Below are 25,483 nucleotides of genomic sequence, written 5' to 3' on the forward strand. Positions count from 1 at the left end.
ATCCTGGCTCATGATGCTTTTGGTTGGAGATCAGGCTTAATCCAAGCTGCCAGAGGTGTACTAGCATCCTAGCCTACAACAGGGAGATTAATCTAATTTCTTTCCACTTTAGCCCCAACTTAGAAACCTGGAAACACATTCCACTGGACAGCCAGAACGCTTTGTACTTGCAGGATCTCATGATTCCTGTGACCAAGGAGAGTGATATAGCAGCCCCTACCCCACCCCACCCCCAAAATGCTAATGTGATCTTAGGCTGCACTGAGAGGCCTGACATCCATAAATGAGGAAGGAGGTGATGGTTCCATTACACTCTGCCCTGAGTGGACAACGTCTAAGTATTGTGTTCAGTTTTAGGTATCACATTTTAGGAGGGGTATCCATAACCTGGAAAGCATCTAGAGGAGGCTGACCAGATAGAAAGAAGATTACAAAGCATTCAATATCAGGTTGGATTGAAGGAATTTGGAATGCTTGCAGAAGAGAAAACGGGAGGGAAGGAAAGGTGGGAATGAGTAGAGATTGCAGTAAGGCGAATTTAGGCTTCATATAAAGAAAAGCTTCCTGATAGAGCTGTCCAAAGGTGGCACTGGTTGCTTCAATGGGATTAGTGGTTTCTCCCTTACCAGGAGAACCTTCTAGCAGGGGCTGCATTGTTGCCTGCCCAATATATTGTAGAGGACATTCCCGTTTAGATATGTGTTGGACTGGGCGATTGCCAAAGTCCCATTCAGCTCTCACATCCTGTGATTCTGTATCTAAAACATTGTCAGTGAGCACGTGCCATACTTGCCACAATTCATTTACCCCACATCAACCCCTTTTGGAGAAACCTCCGATCAGAGCAGGGCCAAGGTATTTATGTATCTTGGGCAAAATTTGAAAAATGCATCCTATGTGTGTCATTGAATACAAGTGGTTTTGACTACTCACTGTAATATGAAGCTTAACATGACCCCAAAAAGTATGTGTACCACAAAAAGTAGAATTTTCTGACTTTAAAAAAATTATGGGGGGTGGCTAGGTGGTGCAGTGGATAAAGCACCAGCCCTGGATTCAGTAATACCTGAGTTCAAATCCGGCCTCAGACACTTGACACTTACTAGCTGTGTGACCCTGAGCAAGTCACTTAACCCCCATTGCCCCGCAAAAAAAAAAAAAAAATTATGGATTGGTAAAATTGAAGAACTGTTTTTTTCCCTCTGTCCCTTTCATTTCTCCCTCCTCCTCCCTCCTTTGCCATTACGCAGTCAAATCTTAGACTACAAATAGAAGAATGAGTTTGGGAGGATTGGTTGGTATAAGTTTATGTCACAGCAAATAGGTGACTACTTCTGACTATATTTCAAAGCTTAATATAAGTTATTTTGTGTCAGTCTGTTTGGTTTTTATCTATGTTGATTCTTCCACTTATTAGTACAGATAATTCTCTTAGTTTAATATGTTCAAGTCATATATAGTTCAACGGACAGTTTCCAAGTATGTTTTCCTTGACACCAAATAGAAAGCCCCATGAAAATTCCAAGATCTTTATACCTTATATAATAGAAACCTTGAGAGCCAGCATGAAGTAATGGATTTGGCTTTGGCCTTGGAGTAAGGAAGACTTATATTTAAATCCTGCCTCACATACTTATTAACTGTGTAACCTGGGGCAAGTTACCGCCTTATGCTTCAGTTTATTCATCTATCAAATGAGGTGATTAGACTTAATGGCATCTAAGGTCCCTTTCAATGCTAAACCCATGATCCAGTGATCTTTTTTTTTACTTGTAGAAAGGCATTTGATATTTCTGGGTTTTATTTCTGGGTATACTTGTCTGCAACAAAGAGACATGGCTAGATATTTTCAATGAAAAACTTTGCAATCACAGATTAATTAACATGATTTTTTAAAAATCTATATGTTGAACAGGAATAAAAATGTCTGAAGACACAAGTAACACTATAATACCTGAAGAAAAAACTGGAATAAGCAAGGTCCCTGATACGGATTCTTTACTTGGAGATCCTGCAATACACCATGAAACACCTGAAATTTTGAATGAATCTCCACCAATCGAACTGAAAGAAGAGGTAGACAAAACCATAAAAGTACAGGATGAAGAAGTGGCTGGTACCCAGCATCATACCAATCCCTTGGCAGAAGACACAGTTGCAAAGGAACCTCCTTCTAATGGGGGAATAACAGAAGATGTACTTGTTGAGTGCATTGAGTCTGTAAGTCTTGAGCCAGACCCTGCATCTGAAGTGTTATTGAATGAGCAAAGCAACCAGGTAAGTGGAATTTATATAATTCAACTTAAATTTTTACTAAATAACACATTTTTCTGTTCCTCACTCTGCTAGGAGCAGTAGATGATATAACATACATACATATACTCACATGGTGTAGAATGCTATCCTTGCCTTCAAAGAATCAACCCTTTTTATTGGAAAACAAAACCCGAGAGAACAACTACTTTAAATAATATATTCACACACACACACACATACACACACTCAAGGGCTTTTTTAAGTGACTAGAGAAAGGGTAAATAAAACAATATATTTGCATCTTATAATCAAGCATACAGAGCCTCTTTCCAGTACACAAAAAGCCAATATGTCCATGACATCAATCAATTGACAAGCATTTATTAAGCTCTAGACGCTGTCCTGGGTTCTGAGGATATAGAGACAAAAGCAAAATAGTCCCTTTTCTCAAGGGGCTTGCATTCTAATGGGGGTGGAGAGAGACAACATTCACATATAGATATATACAAAATATGTGCTGCACAGAGATACAAGATAGCCTGGGGGAGAACCTATCAGATGAGAGAACAAGGAAAGGCCTTGTGCAGAAGGTAGTGCTTAAACTGAGCCTAGAAGGAAGCTAGGAATTCCAAGAGACAAGGGAGTGCATTCCAGCCATGGGGGCAATGCAAAGGCATTGAGATGGGAGATGGGATATAGTATGTGAGCAATAGCAAGGTCAGTTTGGTTGGATTGTGGTATTTGTGGAGGAAAGTAATATGTCATGATTCTGGGAAGGCAAAATATGCTAGGATGTTTAAATACCAAACAGAGGAGTTTATAAATGATCCCAGAGGTAATAAGAAGCAACTGAAATTTTTTGAATAGAAAATATAGTCAGACTTGTGTTTAGGGAAATTCACTTTAGCAGCTATGTAGATGACTTGGAGTGGGAAGAGACAGGGCATAAGACCAATTAGAAGAACATTGTAATAATCCAGGTGAGAGGGTCTGAGGGTCTGAACTAGGGTAGTTGCTACATGAGTGGAAATATAGATGTGTGCAAGAGATGTAGCGTTAGAAACCTCAAAATTTGGGAACTTAATGAATATACGGAGTGAGAAGGCATGAGGAGTCAAGGTTGACTCTGAGGCTGTATACCTGGGTCATTGGAAGAATAATGGTACCTTGAAAAAGAAAGAGGGAAGTTCAGAAGAGAAATGGGTTTGAGGAGAAAGATGGTGAATTTTGTTTTGGATTTCTCAAGTTTGAGATTCCTATAAAGCATCCAATTTGAAATGTCCCATAGGAAGTCCTAGGTGTGAAAGCAGAGCTGAGGAGAGAGGCTAGGGATGGATATATCTGGGAGTCATCTACATAGAAAACATAGAGAAGCTAATAAAATCACCAAAGTGAGACAGTATAGAGGGAAAGAAAAGAGGACCCAAGACAGAACATCGAGGATCCCCTCAGTTAGGGGGCCTGCCATGGATGATGATCCAGGAAAAGATACTGAGAAAACACAGCCAGAGAGCTAGGAGAAGAACCAAGAGATAGCAGTGTCACAAAAACTCATAGAAGAGGGAATATTTAGGAGAGGGTACTCAACAGCGGCAAATGCTGCAGAGAAGACACATTATAAAAGCAATTTGGAGGGGGAGCTTGTAATCTGCATTGGTAGAGGAGAAGCTTTTGTGGATTGGAAGAAACAGATCCTATCCCTGACAATAGTATGTATTTATTATCTTTTATTTACCCATTGTCTAGCCTCTGGGAAGAAAAGAAAAACATTCTTACCATTGACCCACAAAAAGGTATCTTAAGTCATATCAGAAAATAATGTGTATAGAAAATGAACATTTTCTTTCCTTTTTTGTTTTCTCAGTAGTTACAGAAGGAGAATTTGCCTTATTTCAAAACCTATCAGAATAGCTAGGAAATAGGCCACAGTCAATTGGATTGTATAATATGTACAATATGTTTACATGTTTTTTTCTTTGAAAATATTAACATTTTTATATAGAATTTTATCACTGACATTTCCATGGAAGTCACACAATGGGTTTTATCTTTATTTGGAGGTGTATAAGCTGTGTTTGTCAGTGACCTCTGGCTACACAACTACCAGACCCTAGATCTCCAGAACATTCTATCATTACTTACTTTGAACTGGAATTGTACAGCCCACCAAGAGTTGTGCTGGCTGGCTGTGACTGAGGGGCTTATCCCGACCTCAGGTAAGATTTAAGGCAATGAGGGTTAAGTGACTTGCCCAGGGTCACACAGCTAGTAAGTGTTAAGTATCTGAGGTCAGATTTAAACTCAGGTTCTCCTGAATCCAGGGCCGGTGCTTTATCCACTGCACCACCTAGCTGCCCCTTAATAATATACTCTTAGAGGTCATCTAGTTCTGCCTCTTTTGTATGGCTTGAGTATCCTCTAAAACATCTGCATCTAAAACAAAAGCATCTTGTTAAACCAGCTAGGTAGTGCAGTGAACAGAAAGCTGGACCTGGAGGCAGAAAGACCTGAGTTCCAATCCTGTCTCAAATACTATTCTAGCTGTATGACCCTGGACAAATCACTTAATATCTGTCTCAATTTCCTCGTCTGTAAAATGGAGATAATACTAACACTTAACACCCAGGGTTGTTGTCATAAAAAATAAGATAATATGTTTAAGCCATTTACAAACCTTAAAGTATTAGATAAATGCCAGTTATCACAATTGTCATCATCTCCATCTCTAAGATCTCTTATAGATCTAATGATGCTATGCTATGCAATATTTCCAGTGAAGGGAACCTCACAACCTTGGGTGAACAACCCATTCTGGGCAGATGAATGCTAATGCCTTTTTTTTTTTTGGTGGGGCAATGAGAGTTAAGTGACTTGCCCAGGGTCACACAGCTAGCAAGTGTCAAGTGTCTGAGGCCTGATTTGAACTCAGGTCCTCCTAAATCCAGGGCCAGTGCTTTATCCACTGCACCACCTAGCTGGCCCCAGGACAGATGAATACTAAGAGAAATTTTTCCTTTCATACCCTCCTCATTCCCATGCCCCAGCCTAGAAGACTTTTGTTCATATGCTCTTGGATCCAAAGGAGGAAACAAGTTCAGTAATATGAATGTAAGGACCTCATTGTCTTGGTATTCTTTTCACCTTCACAAGGTTAAACTTATTTGTTCTCATTTTATAAACGAAGACAATTAGAGTATCTTTCCTTGGGTCATGTAGCTAATAGTAGAATTAATAAAAGGAAATCACGTCTCTAACTTCATTTGATATTATGTTCCCTGGGTCATTTTGCTACTTTCACAAACGTGTGGTCTTTATGTAATTTTGCTTAAAATATGAGTGTTCCAAAACTTGCAAATGAACTGTTTTCTAAGAGTTTGTTTATAAATTAATTGTTTGAAATCCAGAATTAATTCTCCCATAGCAACAAATGGCATTCATAGTAGCAATAAAGATACAATACAACATCGATAATGTTCATTTATAGTTTTCTAAGTCAATATCCACCTGGAGGTATTCATTTCTATTTCCATTTGACTCACTGGTCTAAGTCCCTCCTTTTGAATGATGAAATAGAGACACACATCCAGTAATTTACCTAAGGTCATACAGCTTGCAAATATTAGAGCCACAATTTGGACTCAGCTCAAGTCTGATGTTCTATGCACTGCAACATGTGGCTTTCCCAGTCTAGACCTCAAATGCCAATTTAACCCATATTATAGCTGAAACTTAGTACTTTTACAGTAACACTATGGAAACTCACCCACATTCAATTTAGAGCTGTGGTTGGTTTTTTCCAGCTGTGGTTGTACTGAGGATACTTCTCTTTCCCTTTCCCCTTGTCATGATCTGTCACAAAGAATATAACAGCAGACATTTATATATCACTTTAAGGTTTGCAAGATGTGTTTATGTGTTCAATCAAACAAATATAAGAAATACAAAGTAATGCATAAGTCTGCAGATTCCTTTGTATTTCTTATATTTGTTAAAGGCAGGTGGCACTGGGTGTGAAGCCAGGAAGACCTGAGTTCAAATCTAACCTCAGATATTTATTAGCTGTGTGACACTGGGGAAGTCACTTAACCTCTGCTTGCCTCAGTTTCTTCATCTGTAAAATAGGGGTCATATCTCCCAGGGTTGTTGTGATGATCAAATGAGATAATATGTAAAGTACTTAGCACAGTGCCTGGCACACAGGCAGTACTATAGAAATGTTAGTGATTATTATTAGCTATTATTATTACTGGTCTTACTGGCATTGTTGAACTTCAGTTCCTCATCAGTAAAATGGCTTATTTTGCAAAATTGTGAGGAAAGTGCTTTATAAAACTGCAATTATCCTGCATATGGCACTTGGCATTTTCTAAGGATTTCTACTCACAGTAACAATGGAGAAACAGACATGGAATTGATATAGTCTAGTTATGGCTCTCAAGGAATAGAAACATAGGTACACCTACCTCTAATCTAACTAGAGGGTTCACAAATAGCATATAGACCACCAGTAGACCATGCTTATACAAAAAGACAAAGTGATCCCTGTTTGTGCCTCACCAAAGCACCTTGGGCAACTGCCTTCCTTTAGTTCTGGAATGTGAAGCTACCTATATGACCTTAGTCCAGGAAGACGGGTCTATCCACAGCTATGGCTCCAAAACTGGGCACTATGGGTGGAGTTCCTAACGTTTTATACTGATTATGGCAAAGGTTGGCTGCAGCTTGAACAGATGTATTGACCTAAGGTCAATACAAGGTCAACATTTGCATACAGCAATCATGAATAGGTTGTAGTAGGACAAAAGCAAGTGTTGGTAGAATTCCTTTGATAATATGGTCTAATCAGTCATTTTGGCTGTTTCTATCTACTTGTCTCCCCTCTCCTCTCCCAGTCTGACCAGTTTCCAAGAAGAATACAAGCCCCTCCTATCATTGATTCTCTTCTCTGACCTCTCCTCCATTTTTTGGCCCCTTTTTTATTTTTTATTTTATTTTATTTTATTTTTTGCAGGGCAATGAGGGTTAAGTGACTTGCCCAGAGTCACACAGCTAGTAAGTGTCAAGTGTCTGAGGTCAGATTTGAACTCAGGTCCTCCTGAATTCAGGGCCGGTGCTTTATCCACTGCACCACCTAGATGCCCCCTGCTCCACTTTTTTAGAACCTGTAGACAAAGCTTACATATAGGTGCTAATAATTGGGTAGTATACATAACAGATTGAAGATTCATTGAACTATAGAGAAAAAACATTTTTAGGTTCTCAGGATTTCCCCCTCAAAATCAAAAGGAACAAATGTTTATTTAGAATTATTAATAGATCCTTAGAGTTCAGAGAGATCATAGAAGTCATCTTGTCCAATCCCTTGCTTGATACAGGAATTCCCAGCATTGAATCTTTGACCAATGACTAGCATGTTTCTATTTGAACCACTCTAGTAAAAGAGATACACTCCCTCAGGAGCCAGGCCATTGAACAAGTCTAATTTTTAGAGAGTTGCACTAAGGTGCAACTTCTTAGTTTTTGATTCTTAGTTTTCTGAATAAATCTAACCTCTCTCCCATGTAACAGTCCTTCAAATGCTTGGAGACTGCTATCATGTTCTCCCTGAGACTTCTCTAGATTAAACACCTCCAGATACTTCATGCTAGTAGTAATAATTCACATTTCTCCACTGCTTTAAGGATTAGAACATCCTTTTTGCTTAATAACTCTGTGATTTAAAAAGCACAAGTATCATTATCCCATTTGAAAAAGGAGGAAACTAAGGTTCAGAAGTAACTTAACTAGAGTTATCCAACTAATAAGTGTTGGTTTCTAATCCTGGGTTCTCCTTATTCTAAATCCAGCATCTTTTCCACTGTGCCATCCAGGTATATTTTATTTTATTTTATGTTTTGTTTTGTTTTTGTTTTGCGGGGCAATGTGGGTTAAGTGACTTGCCCAGGGTCACACAGCTAGTAAGTGTCAAGTGTCTGAGACAGGATTTGAACTCAGGTACTCCTGAATCCAGGGCCGGTGCTTTATCCACTGCACCCCCTAGCTGCCCCCCATCCAGGTATATTTTAAACATTAAAAATGGTTGTGTTTGGGATAGGAGGAGAAGGAAGCCATGAGTAAAACTGGAGGAATAGCCCATCAAAATTTTCTAAGCAAGAAAATATAAGTAGCCTTTATTTAAGGGGAAACAAACCTCAACAACAACCAAACCCTAGATTCAGGTAACATTTATTTCCATTTGCTAGTCAATTACCAGCTGTCAGATCATATTAAGTATATTGTCAGTCTGAATCAAAAGCTCTTACTCCCATGCCAATATTAGTCCTCCCTGATCCTGAGTAGTGATTTGTTCCAATGAAAGGATATTGTTAATCAGACTTTCAGCTGTGCTTACCATGGCAAAATATCGCTGCTAGATTCTATTGTTCTGTTGAGTCAAATCAAAGTATAAACCAAAAACTCTACTTGCATTTTACATTTTCAGAAGTAATGAGCTTTTTCCCTCCTACTCATTATAAATGTTTCTCACTTTTTTCTTACATGATAAATCAGTATTTCAATTTCTATAGCCTATTAGTTGTAAAAATATCATATTTGTTTACAGACAGATGGTATTTTAAATTTACTCAGGACAAATATAGAAAAACTATAACCTCAGGCACCTAGGTGGTGCAATGGATAAAGCACCTGCCCTGGAGTCAGGAGGACCTGAGTTCAAATCCGGCTTCAGACACTTGACACTTACTAGCTGTGTGACCCTGGGCAAGTCACTTAACCCTCATTGCCCTGCCCCCCCCCAAAAAAAAGAAAGAAAGAAGAAGAAAAAAAGAAAAATGATAACATCTATAGAAATGTTTTAATTTTCCTCCCTTATTTTTTTAACTCCTCTTTTCATGGTTAATTAGCTTGATAAATCCAAGAACATAAGTACTGGGAGAATGACTCACTATTTGGCAAGAACCACTAGAAAACTGGAAAGCAGATTGTAAAAATCAGATATAGATCACTATTTTACATCATATACCACAGTAAGCTCCAGATGAATATACAAAATAGAGAAAGGAAGAGAGTATCTTTAACAAAAATAAATTATTGTATAAATAATGTATTACTCTATTGTAGGGGAATAAGGTGAAGATAAAAGACTAAATAAATTCAATTACATACATTTTTAAAAAAAATTTGGGGGGTGGGGCAGGGCAATGAGGGTTAAGTGACTTGCCCAGGGTCACACAGCTAGTAAGTGTCAAGTGTCTGAGGTCGGGTTTGAACTCAGATCCTCCTGAATCCAGGGCTGGTGTTTTACCCCTTGTGCTATCTAGCTGCCCCCAATTATATACATTTTTTAAAACTGCCTGCAAATGATGGAAATAGACTAAGAAGATAAATTGTCAAGGTGGGAAAATATGGGTAGGGGGTCATTGTTAATGAGTTTGATATTTCCCATAGCCAATTCTTGATTACCTTCTTTTAATTAAGATTAATTAAAATTTAATTTTAGTTAAAAATCCAGGCAACAAGAATATTCCATTGTTTCATTTCTATAGCCAAAGTTCCCTTCAATTCACTGATTAAGGTTCCCTTTAATTCACTTGCCCAGATTACCTATGATATTTTGTATTCATGCCCACATTGGGTGCAGATTTGAAGGTTAACTGTATTTTGAGGGGTATATAAATGCAGCTCTATAAATATTACAAGGGATAAAGTTGTTGGAAACATTTTTAAGTGATCATTCCATCCTATTTAAGACACTTATTTCTTTCACATAATCCTCATGTTTCCTGCCATTAAATTCCAAAGAATCAGAGAACTGGGAGACAGGGAGCAATAAATTAGTTAGTTAGTTAGTTTGTTTGTTTTTTAATCTGGCTCTCAGAAACCATTAATACAACCAGTCTGGATTTGGTACCAAAGTGCACATTGTAAAGTGTGTTGGGGTACGTTTATGACCCTGTTAAACTTTAAACCATTATATCAGAACTGTTAGTGATTTTTATAATCTTCATTTTAAAGGTTTGCTGTTATTCTTTTTCTTTGGAGGAAATAAACTGGTGGCTAATGTGATTAATTTGTCCTCCATTAGGATGAGGACTCTTCTTCTCAAGGAAGTGGGTGGACAGGATGGGGATCCTGGGGAAAGTCCCTTTTGTCATCTGCATCTGCTACAGTTGGTAAGTATCATACAATGCACTGGAGTCTTTTCTAATAGGACTGGATAAATTGACTGTACCATATGCTGGTAGAGTTAAGCATTATCTCCATCAACCCTTTGCCTCTTGTGATATACCCTTAAAGCTTAAGTATTTATTTAAATTTATGACCTTAGTGTACACAAATAGAAATTAGAGAGCAGGAGAAGGGGAGGTATTCCAAATAGGAGGATTAAACTAAACCAAGGCACAGAGGTGCTCACCTGAATAGGGAAGATACAAGATGGCATTCCCTGAGTCATTTGTTCTCCCTTAGGGCATTTCAAGCTCAACTCATCGAGCCCCAGACAAAGACAACTCATCCTTCTTCCTTTCCCCTCTAATATTCTCCTGCACCCTGCCTCCACCCCCAACAGCTTTAGACACATCAGGAGGTGTTTGCTTGGTTTATGATATAGCAGGTACAACCCATATGGTGTTACCTGGGGGAAAGTGCCTGCACCTTTGTCTTGCGTGTTTGCCACTGTATCCTTATGGCCCAGAGACAAGGGGAGCAAACATTGGCCTTCTTAGGTCAATAGGAGCTGCCATTAACGACCTACCTAACCACCAACCTTTTTAAGAGACTCAGAGAGTAAAATAAGAGTTGATAATCCTATAGCATTTGAAGCTTACAAACTTCTTGGTTTATCTTCACAACAATCCTGTGAGGGAGATGCTGTAGGTATTATCCCCATTTTATAGATGAAGAAACTGAAGTACAGGGATGTTAAGTGACTTGTCTATCCATGACCATATGGCCAGTACACGTCAAAGACAGAATTTAAACTGAAGTCTCTCTAAACTATAGCCAGCGTCCTTTCCACTACTCCATGTTGTTTGCTATTCAGTCATTCAGTCATGCCTGACCTTTCATGACACCATGGACCATAGCATACTATGCTCTTCTATCCTTCACCATCTGCCAAAGTCTTTCCAAGCTCATGTTCTTTGCCTCCATGAAGCTAAATATCTATCTCATCTTCTACCTTCCCCTTCTCCTTTTGCCTTCAATCTTTCCCAACACTGGGGTCTTTTACAATGAGTCCTGTCTTATCATTATGGGTCCAATGTACTTAAACTTGAGTTTTAGCATTTGACCTTCCAATGACTAATCTGAATTTTTTTGAAGTATTGACTGATTTGATCCCTTTGCTTTCCAAGGGACTGTTAAAAGTTTCCTCAATCACCACAATTAGAAAGTGATAATCCTGCTGTGCTCAACTTTCCTTATAGTCCAGCTCTCACAGCCATATTATTGCTACTGGAAAAACCATAGCTTTTACTATATGGATCTTTGTTGATGAGTTGATGTCTCTGTTTTATATTATGCTGTCCAGATTTGTTATAGCTTTCCTTCCAAAAAGCAAGTGTCTTTTAATTTTAGGGCTAGAATCACTGTCTACAGTGATCTTTGAACCCAAGAATATAAAATATGACACTGCTTTCATTTCTTCTTCTATTTGCTAGCAAGTGATGGGATCAGTTGCCATGATGTTAGTTTTTTTGACATTAAGCTTCAAGCCAGCTTTTGACACTCTCCTCTTTCACCCTCATCAGGAGGCTTCTTAATTCTTCACTTTCTGTCATCAGGGTGGTATTATCTGCATATCTAAGATTGTTGATATTTCTCCTGGCAGCCTTAATTCTGGCTTTTGATTTGTCCAATCTGGCATTTTGCACAATGTACTCTACATACAAGTTAAATAAATAAGCTGATAATATATGTTATTGTATTCCTTTCCCAATATCAAATCAATCAGTTGTTCAAGTTTGATTCCAACCATTGTTCTTGACCCGCATAGAAGCTCCTCAGGAGACAAGATGATCTGGTACTCCCATCTCTTTGCCACATTTTGTTGTGATTCATACAGTCAAAGGCTTTAGTGTAGTCAATGAAGCAGAAGTAAATGTTTTTCTGGAACTACCTTGCTTTCTCCATAATCCAGCAAACATTGGCAATTTGGTCTCTAGTTTTTCTGCCTCCTTGAAAACCAGCCTGTACTTCTGATAATTCTTGGCTCATATGTTACTGAAGCCAAGGTAACAGAATCTTAAGCATAATCTTGCTGATGCATGAAATAAGTGCAATTGTTCAGTTATTTGAACATTCTTTGACATTGCCCTTCCCAATCCGGTGGCCAAATTGAGTTTTCCAAATTTCCTGGCATATTGAATGCAGCACTTGAACAGCATTATGTTTTTGGATTTTAAGTAGCTCAGCTGGAATTTTGTTATCTCCACTAACCTTATTGTCAGCCATACTTTCTAAGGTCCACTTGATTTCATTCTTCAGAATGTCTGGCTCTAGATCAGTAACCATAACATCATAGATATTGGCAATGTTAAGATCTTTCTTGTGTAGTTCTTTTGGGGTTTTTTTGTTTGTTTTTTGCAGGGCAAGGAGAGTTAAATGACTTACTCAGGGTCACACAGCTAGTAAGTGTCTGAGTTTGGATTTGAACTCAGGTCCTCCTGAATCCAGGGCCAGTGCTTTACCCACTGCACCACCTAGCTGCCCCCTTATGTAGTTCTTTTGTATATTTTTGCCACCTCTTCTTAATCTCTTTTACTTTTGATAAATTCCTATCATTTTTGTCTTTTATCATGCCCATTTTCATGAAACTTTCCCTTGAGATCTCTAATTTTCTTGAAGAGATCTCGTGCCTTTTCTACTCTATTGTTTTCTATTTCTTTGCATTCCTTATTTAAGAAAATCTTATGTATTCTTGCTATTCTCAACAATTCTGCATTCAGTTGAGTATATTTTTCCCTTTCTCCTTTACTTTTCATTTTCTTTCTTTCCTCAGCTATTTGTGAAAGCTCATCAGATTGCCAGTTTACTTTCTTTCTCTTCTTTTTCTTTGGAATGTTTTTTGTTACTGCCTACTATATAATGGTCAGCTAGGTCGCACAATGGATAGAATGTGAGGTCTGAAGTCACCATCTTCCTGAGTTCAAATCTGGTTTCAGACACTTACTAGCTGTGTGATCTCAGGCAAATCATTTAACCCTGTTCACTTTAGTTCTTCATCTGTAAAATGAGCTCGAGAAGGAAACGACAAACCACTCCAGTATCTCTGCTAAGAAAACCCCAAATGTGGTCACAAAGAGTTGGACATGACTGAAACTGAAAAACAACCTGCACAATATTGCAAACCTTTGCCTATAGTTCTTCAGGCATTCTATCTACCAGATCTACCTATCTATTTACCACTTCATATTCATAAGGGATGTTATTCAGGTCATTCCTATGTGGTCTGATGGCTTTCCCTACTTCCTTTAAGCCTGAATTTTGCAACAAGAAACTCAGGATCTGAGCTACAATCAGCTCCAGGTCTTGTTTTAACTTACTGTGTAGAGCTTCCCTATCTTCAACTGCAAAGTATTATAATAAATCTTATTTCAAGATTGACCATAGTATGATGTCCAGGTGTAGAGCTGCCTTTTGGGTTGTTGAAAAAGAGTGTTTTCTGTGACAAGTGAGTTGTCTTGATAAACCTATTAATTTCTGCCCTGTTTCATTTTGTACTCCAAGGCCAAACTTTCCTGTATTCCAATTATCTTGATTTTCTTCTTTAGAATTCTAATCCCCTTTGATGAATGAGACATCTTTTAATGGTGTTATTTCTAGAATATGTTTTTGGGCTTCATAGAACTGATCAACTTTAGCCTCTTTGGCATCAGTGATCAGAGCATAGACTTGTATTACTGTGAAGGTGAATGATTTGCCTCAGATTTGAACAAATATCATTCTGTCATTTTTGAGATTATACTCCAGCTTTTCTTACCCTTTTGTTGCCTATGAGGGCTACTCTATTTCTTCTAAGGGATTCTTGCCCACAGTAGTATATGTAATGGTCACATGAATTAAATTCGCCCATTCCAATCCACCCTGCTGTTTTTATTGTTAACAATTTTGGGGAGAGGGAGAGAGTTTCCTCAGTTGAGTAGACCCTCTGATGGAGAAGGCAAAGAATAAAGAACACATCTTAAAAGTATGGAGGGAAATAGCATAACAGGGACATCAAGTCAGCAGCTGTGGTTGAAAGCTCTAAGGAAATGCATCTACATTTCCCCTAAGCTGAAGTTGCAGCCAGGACATAGAAACAGTGAAAATCCTGGCTGTCTGTGCTGGCAGTCCTCAACATAGCTAGATTAGAACCTTATAGCACTGTTAGGAATGGGTGAAGAGACCAAAGAACATCCTTGGGGTCATTCATTACAGATGAATGCTGACAGTTTCCCCATACTTGGTTTAGAGAGGAGCAAGTATTTAGGCAAGAATAGCATTTCCTTTAGCACTAATGAATAAAGAGCACTGACCAGTCTCTGATGATATTCACTCTGGAGGTGTTTTGGCTGCACTGCTCTTGTGCTCTAAGTTTCTTCTTGGTGGCTTTACAGGGCTACTGCCCTGTAGAAGAAGTAACCAAGAGCTCTTGTGACTCTTCGAGGCTCCTTTTGGTGTCTGCTTACATTCCAGCAGTCATCTTGTTACATCATATACAAAGTAGATCCAAGTTTCGACATCTCACAAGTGTAACTTAGTCAGAAGTTATCTAAGCATCAGTAACCAAGTTGTCACCTATCTCTGGAAAAGAGTCATTTAGAGAGGGCATGGGGAGTTAACAGGAAGCCTGAGGAAGCCGTCTCAGTGATACAGTGGAATTGCATGGTTCTGGTGCCAGGTACATGCTACCTCCTGCCTCTTCCTCGCAGGGTGCCTTGTTGCTTCAGCAAGGCTAGTTTACCAGATTTGTGTGTGGCAGTTAGTTGATAGTAGGTGTGGAGGGCTGGTCCCTTCTCCACTGAAGTTGCTTTCCTGGATGATAGCAGTGAGGGCTGGGCTGAAAGTAGGAATGGTGGGCTGGAGGATACTGCTATTCCCAGGGCTGCTGAACCTGTTTACCCATTGATAGCAACTGATGAGCAATTGTTCTGGTGCTGATGAGGTAGGCCCCTCTCCACACTGATATCTCCCTTCAATGGGGGCTGGACTAGAAGCAGGTCTGCTGGTTTGGGGAGCACTCCTTTTCCCAAGGCTCTTGGGTACAGGGTCCCGAGCTGCCCCCATTTGAGTCAGGGGAGATGTAGTCAAGGTCAAGGTGGTAGTAGTAGCTTGACTTGCCTGGCATGTACTACCTCCTGTGTCTCCCTCAGGGAAACCTTACTGCTTCAAGTGTAGAAGTCACAACCTCCTGAGGCAGCCCCTTCAACTTTTGTATAGTTGTAATTGTTAGATAGTTTTTCCTTTATCAAGCCTAAATTTCGCTCTCCACACCTTTCCCTCTCTGCTATTAGTTCTGTCCTCCGGGGCCTAGCAAAAGTTATGCTTCATTGCATGGTAAGTATCAAGTTTGTACTTGTTTCATTCTGTCCTCTCCAGGGGCATTCTCAAAACTTTACGGAGGCTGGTGATATCTAACTGGTACTGGGACTGTCCTCTATTGGCTCTACTATTCAGCCCCTTCTTGGGTATCCTGTTGTCACCTTACCTTAGCCTGGTGCACTTTACTACGAAAAGACTGGCCCTACTCCAGGGTCTCAGTGTTTTGCTAACAGATACAGAGCATGAAAGGGGGATGATACTTGCTTCCCTACTCAAGAAGCTGGATAGGACCTGTAGTTTTATGTCATTCTCTGTCACATATAATCACTTTTCATGTGAATATTGAACTTCTGTCTCTCATACACCACAAAGATCATGTTCAGCATATCGTGTTATAGCTCACACCACTCTGCAGATTGCAGAGGCTCACAGTGAACAAAACTCTGTATGCATGTCTGTGTGTGTGTGTGTGTGTGTGTGTGTGTTAATTAATCCAGAAGAACTCTGGCTAGGATCTTGCCCTTGAGACCACATGATAGCTGCTACCGTCTGCTTTACCATTTCCCTTTTGATTGTGAAAATGATAATGTCTTTTAAAAGATAGTAAGGTTTTTTCTTCTCATTACTCCAGAAATTGAAATGAAAGTCTGATGGGCATAACCTTATCCTCACCCTTTCCTATTTATACTTCTCCTTTAGTGGGTCATTGAACCTAAGGACTTCATATTTCTTCTTTCCTCCCTCCTTTTTTCCTTTCCTTCCTTCCTTCTTCCCTTTCTCCATTCCTTCCCTTCTCTCCCCTTCTTCCCCTCCCTCCCTTTCTCCCTCCCTTACTCCTTTCCTTTCTCCCTCCCTTTCTTTCCTTCCCTTCCTCCCTTTTTTCTTTCCCCCTCCCTTTCTCCCTTCCTCCCATTCTCACATCCTTATTTCCTCCTTACCTTTTCCCCTTCTTCCCATTCTCCCTTCCTCCCTTCTTTCCTTGCTATTTGTCTTTATCAGATCTGTGCTTTTGCTGGTATTGGGGAGAGCCCAGTGTAGAAATTACTCCATTGATACAGATAGTACATGTCCTGTGAGGACATTTTTAGAAAGTTGTTTGGGTCACTGAGAGGTTAAGGCCTTGCTAATGGATGCCCAGCTAGTATAAGAGACCAGCCTTGAACAGAGATGTCCCCCCCTCCCCCCCCCCGTTCCCTTTTCACATTCCCCCTTCCTCCTCCTCCTCCCTGATTTACCTCCTCCATCCCTCTTTCTTCCTCTCCCCAAAGGAAAGTCACTAAAATGCTTCTTCTTCCTGAGATTCTTTCCATGCCTGTGCTAAAGGAAGGTACAGAGCATGAAATGTCCTTATCAGCGAGCACCCCTTACAAGCCCGATAAACACAACAGAGCCACAGTTCTTAACCTTCTTTGACTCACAGACCCATTTGGCCAGCTTGGCAAGCTGGTGAAGTTTGTGGGCTGGGCAGGCCTCCAGAACGCCATTCCCACTGTCCTGGCCTCTTTTGTGGCCACTTCCTCATCCAGCCCCTTTTCTGTGATCTTGTCTGTGGATGACCGGATCTTTGATACTGCATTTTGAGAATAATTAGTCCAGCAATCAAAGTGAAACTTTGCAACACAGAAAAATATATACAGACACTGTGTATTGGCCTGAATGTTTACTATGAATTCCAATTTCAATAGCTACATGAACCTGCACAAATGACATTTGAGTGTCCAAGTAATAAAATGGTTCTAGTCTGTGGGTTTGTCTCTTAGAGAGTCAATGGCTTAACACAGGTACTCTTCTCCCAGTCTCACCAAATTAGACATTTTTCTTTCCTTTTGGGGGGTTGTTTTGGGTAAAAAGCTTATTTATAGATTCAGAATTGGGAAGGCGCTCAAAAGTCATCTGGTCTAACCCTTTAGTTTTACAGTTTATGGAACTGAACCCAGAAAGGTAAAATGACTCATGTAAAAGGAGCCCAGATTCAAATTCAAATCCTCTGACTCCAAATCCATTCTTCTTTCCACTGTGGCCTTACTGCTCACGAACCACATGGAACGATGCTGAAATATTGAAGGACAGTCTGGGAGTTTTTACATGTATTAATGTGTTACTTAAAAAGGGATTATAAGATGTAAATCAAATCTGATTGTTTCCATTATAACAATATTATAATAGACTAGTTTTCTAACCCAATGCCTAGCTTGCTTGTTTGTTTGTTTGTTTGTTTTAATAGAAATGAACACTTTTGAGCCTCTTTGATTGGGTCAAGAAGAGAATAACTCATTGGCTAATCAAACAAACCCCTGGGGGCTTTTAAAGAGCTGGAGAAATTTCCCTGGTAGGAAAATCAAGTAGTGAACCAGTCTAATAGTGGAAGAGTTCCAGTTTGAGGGTTAGAGACAAGGAGAATTACTTTTAGGAGTGAAAAAGAGTAAAGGCTAAATTAGTTCCTTATTGTTGATGTTTTTCAAGTTGAATGTAGGTAACCACTTGGCAGAAATATTACTGATGGAAATTCTGCAAGTTCTGCAAAGATTTGGATTAGGTGGCCTCTGAGTGAGGCCTTTTTTTTTCCATCTACTTTTTATAGTTGATTAGGTGCTTCCTTTTGGTTCACTGACTACTCCATATGCTACTTGTAATAATATTTTGTTGTTCACTTATTTCAGTCATATCCAACTCTTCATTTCTTGTAAAGACACTGGAGTGGTTTACCATTTCCTTTTCTAGCTCATTTTATAGATGAGAAACTGGGGGCAGCTAGGTGGCGCAGTGGATAGAGCACTGGCCCTGGATTCGGGAGGACCTGAGTTCAAATTCAGCCTCAGACACTTGACACTTACTAGCTGTGTGACCCTGGGCAAGTCACTCAACCCCAAATGCCTCACCAAAAAAAGAAAAAAAAAGAATATATAGATGAGAAACTGAGGCAAAGTGACTTAAGTGACTTGCTGAGGGTCACACAGCTACTAAGGGTCTGAGCCCAGTCGCAATATAATGTGCAACAAACATTTAGATATGTACTGTGTGCCAGGCACCTTCCCTTAATTCTAGTTCCTTCTCTCTGTTGATTATCTTGTATGTGTGCATGTGTGTATATGTGCATGTGTGTACATTGTGTATGTGCACTGCATGTATGTGTGTATGTACATGTGCATGTATATATGCATGTGTGTGTTTATATATGTGCACATATATATATGTTTCCTATATATTGATCATCTCCATTTTATCCTTATATATTCTATAACCTATACATGTGTGTGTTATAAATCTCTTGTTTGTATGTAGTTGCCCCCATTAGATTGTGAGTTACTCAAAAACACTGGTTTTTGCCTTTGTATCCCCAGTACTTAGCACAATTCCTGCAACATAGTAGGTGCTTAATAAATGTTTGTTAAGAAGTTCCGGAAATACAAATACAAGTAGAAAAAAAAGACAATTCTTGCCCTCAGGAAACTTACTTTCTAAAGATAGGGGGGAGGAACATGGGAAAAGCAACACATTAAAAAAAAGTTAAAAGGGGAGTAAGACGTGAGCTGATGATGAGTGAGATAAGCAGAACCAGAAGAACATTGTACACAGTATCATCAACATTGAGAGTTGACCTACTGTGATGGACTATATTCTTCTCACCAATGCAATGGAACAGAAGAGTTCCAGGGAACTCATGATAGAAGAGGATCTCCAAATCCAAGAAAAAAAAAGAAAGAAAGAACTGTGAAGTATAGATGCTGATTGAACCATATTATTTCTTTTGTTTTGGGTGCTGTTGTTATTTTTTTCTATTTTGAGGTTTTGCATCACTGCTCTGATTCTTTCTCTTGTAACAGGATTAATGCAGAAATAGGATTAATGTTATTATGTGTATATATATGTGTGTGTATATATCTATATCTATATCTATATGTATAGAGATATATAGATATAACCTATATCAGATTACCTGCTGTCTAGGGGAGGGGGGAGGGAGGGGAGGGAGGGAGAAAAATCTGAAATTGTAAAGCTTGTATAAACAAAAGTTGAGAACTATCTTTACATGTAATGGAAAAAATAAAATACCTTATACATTAAAAAAAAGGGGGGGAGTAAGAATGAAAAGATGAAGGTACCTTGTAGAAAATCTGGAAGAGTCAAGAGTATAGTCTGGAGAGGAATGAAGAGATGATTGGTTTTGGTATCATCCTTAAAATGGAGGTTCTGAACAGAACAAGCCAATCAGAGGGAAAGGCTACGGGGGCTAGAGAGTACTTCCAATGCATGAGGTCTAGGAATGAAATGAACTTCTGGGGTGAAAGGTTTCCATGGCATGGTGAAGAAAGTTTGGAGCATCAGGAGTACAGTTTGTAGAGGGAAAACCTATGTGTATACAAATAACATAATTCACTGATTTTTAATCACTATGGCCCCTACAGGGCCTTAGGCTTAGTTGCTTAATTTAAAAAACACTAGATGTCACTCTAAGTAAAGTTTTAAGAGCTCTAACCCACCAATGGGGGAAGATTTAATAAGGTATCTAAAATAGTCCATTAGATAAAAATACATTTCATGTGACTTTTTTCCAGGAAAACATATTTTATTAATCACTAAAAAGCGATGATGGGGATCATAGTTAAGCGGTGAATACACTTCAGTAATCTCTTTACTCAGTGGTAGTCATAATACCTAAGTACTGACCACATATGAAATTTGCTTCTGGAAACAAAAGGATTTTTAAAATAGCAATTTATCCAGGCACTTTCTGAAAGTCTATAAGCTATTCTCTCTTAATGAAGGAAAAAGCATTTATTGAGTACTTGTGTTAAGCAATGGGGATAGAAATAGGAAAGCACAGAAAGTCCCTTCTCTCATTCAGCTCTCATTCAAATGGAGGAAGCAACACACAGAGGAAGTCTGAGCTAGCTACACCTCAGATGGAAGGGTTCCGCCATCCATAGTCTCCCGGATGCTATTGCATTGCTAATTGTAATGCAGCTATCATTTCCACTCATATAATTGTATCTGTTAGGGTTTTTATCTTGTTTTGTTTTGAGCTATTTGAGATCCAGGGGACTTGAAGGTCATTCTTTGATCCCTGATATCACCCCTTACATCATTACTTTGCCTCTCTCTCACCTACCGCGTCAGGGTTCTAGTTCTCTTGCCACTTACTATGTGTGGCATGGTGCTGATTCAGGTGCCCATCTTTGAGACAGACCAAAGTCACAGTGACTTGGAACAATTTTTTCATAAAACATAACAAGTTATTCTCCCCTAAGAAAAGGGAGTTGAGCTAGGGCATCTCTAAAGTTTCTTCCAGCTTTAATATTATGTGATTCTAAGTACCCATGGCTTAAAGGATTGAGATTTAAAAATAAAGACAGCCAAGGAAGTTAAATACTGGAATGGGTTACTCAGCATTAGTACAGAATTCTCTTTTTAATAAGCTGAAAACCTCACCTTTCTATAATGGTGTAGTTGGTTTTTAAATTTTTTTTAATTTATGAAATAAAACAGACATTTCTATAATATAGTACAATAAAAAAGATGATTGCACATGAAAATGCAAATCCACTCTGCACAACTTGCTATTCCTTCCAAATATACAACAAAATAATCATGCAAATTTTTTTTAGGACTGCCTAGAGGTAAGAAGGGATAAACTGTATGATCTCTTTAGTGTTCCTCAAATTAGATTATTCTGTTATTCTATATCTCAGTAATCTAGCTAAAAAAATATTTCATTAGCTATTCTGATAATTTCCTTTTGCAAAATATCTGAGATGATTTGGAATATAGATTTAGTATTTAAACAGGTGCTCTAACAAGAAAATGATAATTACTGCACTGCATAAAGAGAATATATTTCTGGCACACTGGTAAGAGGCCAATCTTGTTTCCATTGAATTCCATTAAAATTCACATGAATCAAGGGAAAATGAAATGCAAGGAATTATACTAAGTTTAATTAAACTAAATTGTCAAGTTTATGCCACTGTTGATTTATACCAGAAAGGAAGGAAAGAATTTATTAAGCACCTACTATGAGCCATGCACAGTGCTAAATGCTTTTTATACATATTATCCCATTTGATCCTTATGAAAACCCTGGATGGTAGGTGTTATTATTATTCCAATTTAGTTCTTTAAGGTTTATAATACACTTTCCAAATATTGCATTTTATCTTCATAACAGCCCTGGGAGTTAGGTTCAGTCATTTCAGTTGTGTCCAATTCTTTGTGATACCTTTTGGGGTTTTCTTGACAGAAATACTGATTTGCCCAGGTTCACACAGCTGGTAAGTGTCTGAGGCCAGATTTGAACTCAGGAAATTGAATCTTCCTGACTCTAGGCACTCTATCCACAGAGCTACTTAGCTGCCCGCTACGTGTTATGTTATTATTATCTGCATTTTTACAGTTGAATAAACCGAGGGAGATAGAAGTTAAGTGGCCCAAGGTCATACATCTAGTAAGTGTTTGGGGCCAGATTTGAACTCAGTTCTTCCTAACTTTAGGCCCAGCACTCTATCCAGAGAACCAGCTGGTTGCCTTTTTTGTGAGTAGACATATGTTTCTGCCTTTAGAATTTTTGTATAGAAAGGCAGCATGGTATATAAGAGCTAGCTTCAGAATTAAGACTTGGATTCAAAGACTGACTCAAACATGTATTGGCTTCAAGATCCTGAAAAAGTCACTTAGTCACTCAGTGCCCCTAGAGAACTCTCTGGAGCTAAACAGCAGAGTAATTGTTTTTTGTTTTGTTTTTGTGGGGCAATGGGAGTTAAGTGACTTGCCCAGGGTCACACAGCTAAGCAGAATAATTGTTGAACTAAATTTGTAGGAGTCCCTTTACCAGTAATGAAAACATAGGTCTGCTTCCAAAAAAAATTGTAAGTAAACATCTTCAAAAAAAAAGTTTAGCCAGGGAGGAGCAGTTGCCATAATGAGGGATGAATAAATGAAAGAAAGAAACGTGTTTATTAAGTATTTACTGTGTGACAAGTACTGTGCTAAACCCTAGGCTTCAAGAGCAAGTCCTTGCTCTCAAGGAAATTTATATTCTTGTGTATACGGACCAGAGAAGGGTATTTTTGTGTAAGAAGTCACTGGGATAGTGAGTGGAGCCACAGGAGAGTCAATTGACATATTCTCTCTAGAAGCAATCATAGTATTAATTTGATCCCTGTTCCCAGAGCAAAAAAGTAGAAAAAAAAGTGATGGAGGGATTAGGTGAGGGGCTACACAAGTGCTGTGGTATAGATGGTAAGAAAATAGTCAAGCTAGACAGTCAAATGGAATACGAAGTATGTCTGTAGTCTGGGACTATGTCCATAAAGTGGACGTGTCCACAAGTGCTAGTGTACTCACTAAGCTAGACAACATGGCCCCAGAGATAGTAGCTCCAAAGCTGAATGTATTGAGTCCTTCGGCCATAAAGAACCCAGAAATTGCTTCATCTAGCAAGTACTTAATTTCTGCTAGCTGAAGAGAAACCGCTGCCAAAGCAATGACCAGTTTAGAGTAAAACCTCATTTGTTAAACATAATAGAAGATAGTAGAAGACTATAAGCATTATATCATCACAAAATAGTGAAAAACATTTGAGAATGTGGGTGGCAAATGAGTGCATAAAGCTTGCTTGAGATCAGCTAAAGCAGATTACCCCAGAGAACCTTTACAGATGAAAAGTGGAAAGATAGCAAATACATGTGAAGTGCAACAGATTTGGTTGTATTTCTATAAAGGATTCTATTCTTAATAGTAATGATAGTGGAACCCCCATATTTGGACTCAGCTCCTGAATATCCATATCCAATATTCCATATAATTAAGTATCATTTAAAAAGATGAAATTGAGAAGAATGGCTTCAGCAGACCAAGTATACAAAAGAAATCTATGCTGGAGGCCATCTAGTTTTGAAGGTAGTAATGGAATGATTTTCAGGATATCACAGTTATAATAAAAGAACAGGAACAAATAATAGATTGTAGTATTATCAAAATGAGGAAGTAAAGAGGACATCAGATACTCCTTATGCATATTACTTGTTTATATTTTTTGGCTATGTAAAACTTTTTAAAAATTGTTTTTGGACATATTAAGGTTATCCTTAATGATAATATGAAATGGGAGTAAGTAGCCTTTTGCAGACATATTTCTTTACTAGATCACATTCTTATACAATAGGAAAATACCCTTTATCATTTATTGTTTAATGATTACCAAAAAAGCATTTGATTCAAAAGAACGAATACTGCCACCACTAAGGTAGCTCCCATGAATGTTAAGGTAACAATATTCCTTGATGGATGCAGCTACAGATAACTTTTTTCAGTAATCTTGGGGTTTTTTTACATTAAAGCATAAAGCAGGGACATATATGTTTCCAAATGGCATTTTCCACTATTTTGGAGGCTGTCTTTCAGACATCAAATTGACTTTATAGATACTAAAGTGTTCCTAATATTCCTGCTGGTGGTTAACATTGTGCTAATTGTATAAAGCTGTAAGATATTGTAGGGTGTTCTCAATGCAATTCATGGCCAAACAACAGAAATGAGTGTAATAATTTACCCAAGACAAAATGGATGAAAAAATTCATATAAACCAATTAGATAAGCATCTTTTTGAGTTAGTCATCAGTACATATATTTTGTTAGCAACAACTAACAAAATAGGGCTTTGGGTTTTTTTTATCTAATTTGTCACGTATTAGATTGTTTCATCCATTTACATTTCTTTCTTTTTTTTTTTGCAGGGCAATGAGGGTTAAGTAACTTGCCCAGAGTCACACAGCTAGTAAGTGTCAAGTGTCTGAGGCTGGATTTGAACTCAGGTCCTCCTGAATCCAGGGCCAGTGCTTTATCTACTGTGTCACCTAGCTGTCCCCCCTTCACATTTAAAGTTATAAAAGTTAAATTTATATTTTCCTTCACCTGTCTCTAATAATTTTTTGTAAACAGTATTACTCACCTTTAGTTACTAAACTTTAACTTTTTTTAAGTTGGTCTATTCTCATTGGCTCTCTTCTTTACCCCCAATCCACTTCTCTTGTGTGTTACCCCACCAGTAAATTTTTTTTTTCAGTAAATATTTTTTGAACAGACATTGCATCTGGGGCAGCTAGATGGCTCAGTGGATAGAGCTCATGGCCTGGAGTCAAGAGGACCCAAGTTCAAATCCATTCTCAGACACTTACTAGCACTGTGACCTTGGACAAGTCACTTAATCCATGTTTGCCTCAGGTTCCTTATCTATAAAATGAGGATAATAATAGCATCTACCTCCCAGGGTGGTTGTGAGGATAAAAAATAATAATAATTGTGAAGCACTTAGCACAGTGTCTGACACATAGCAGGCACTATACAAATGTTAGATATTATAATTATCCTTATTTGTTTATTTATTTATTATCTGGATGATGAATTAGTTTCAAAATTGAATAGGAGGAAAATAGTAGACTGAATTGCATTCGAGAAATAGTACCACCCTTGCCATGATGTAAAATTTCTCCTGGACAGAAAAAAAATCCATATTTTTCACTTTAGTATTATCTCAGTGATGCTTTATGATCATGAATCTGGAATACCATGATCTCTGAAGAAGCAAAGTTATGCCCATAACCTAAAGGGCAATGGAGAGATACATAGTGGATATCAATAAGCTATAGCATATTACCAATATGTAACTCCTGGATAGCACTGAAAGGAACATGTAGGTTGGTTCCATATT

General features: G+C 38.5%; 1 protein-coding gene across 2 annotated transcripts in view; it reads left to right on the forward strand.

The window, feature by feature from the left end:
* Positions 1–25,483, forward strand: part of FAM114A1 (family with sequence similarity 114 member A1) — a 78,982-nt gene that overhangs the window by 12,586 nt on the left and 40,913 nt on the right. For both annotated transcript variants that reach the window (XM_043969508.1, XM_043969507.1), the window contains 2 exons: positions 1,916–2,277; positions 10,340–10,427. In XM_043969508.1, coding sequence (XP_043825443.1) covers positions 1,924–2,277; positions 10,340–10,427 — 442 coding nt within the window. In that variant the 5' untranslated portion in view covers positions 1,916–1,923. The remainder of the gene's footprint in view (positions 1–1,915; positions 2,278–10,339; positions 10,428–25,483) is intronic.

The sequence above is a fragment of the Dromiciops gliroides genome, chromosome 6 (assembly GCF_019393635.1).
Source record: "Dromiciops gliroides isolate mDroGli1 chromosome 6, mDroGli1.pri, whole genome shotgun sequence".
In the NCBI taxonomy this organism is placed as follows: Eukaryota; Metazoa; Chordata; class Mammalia; order Microbiotheria; family Microbiotheriidae; genus Dromiciops; species Dromiciops gliroides.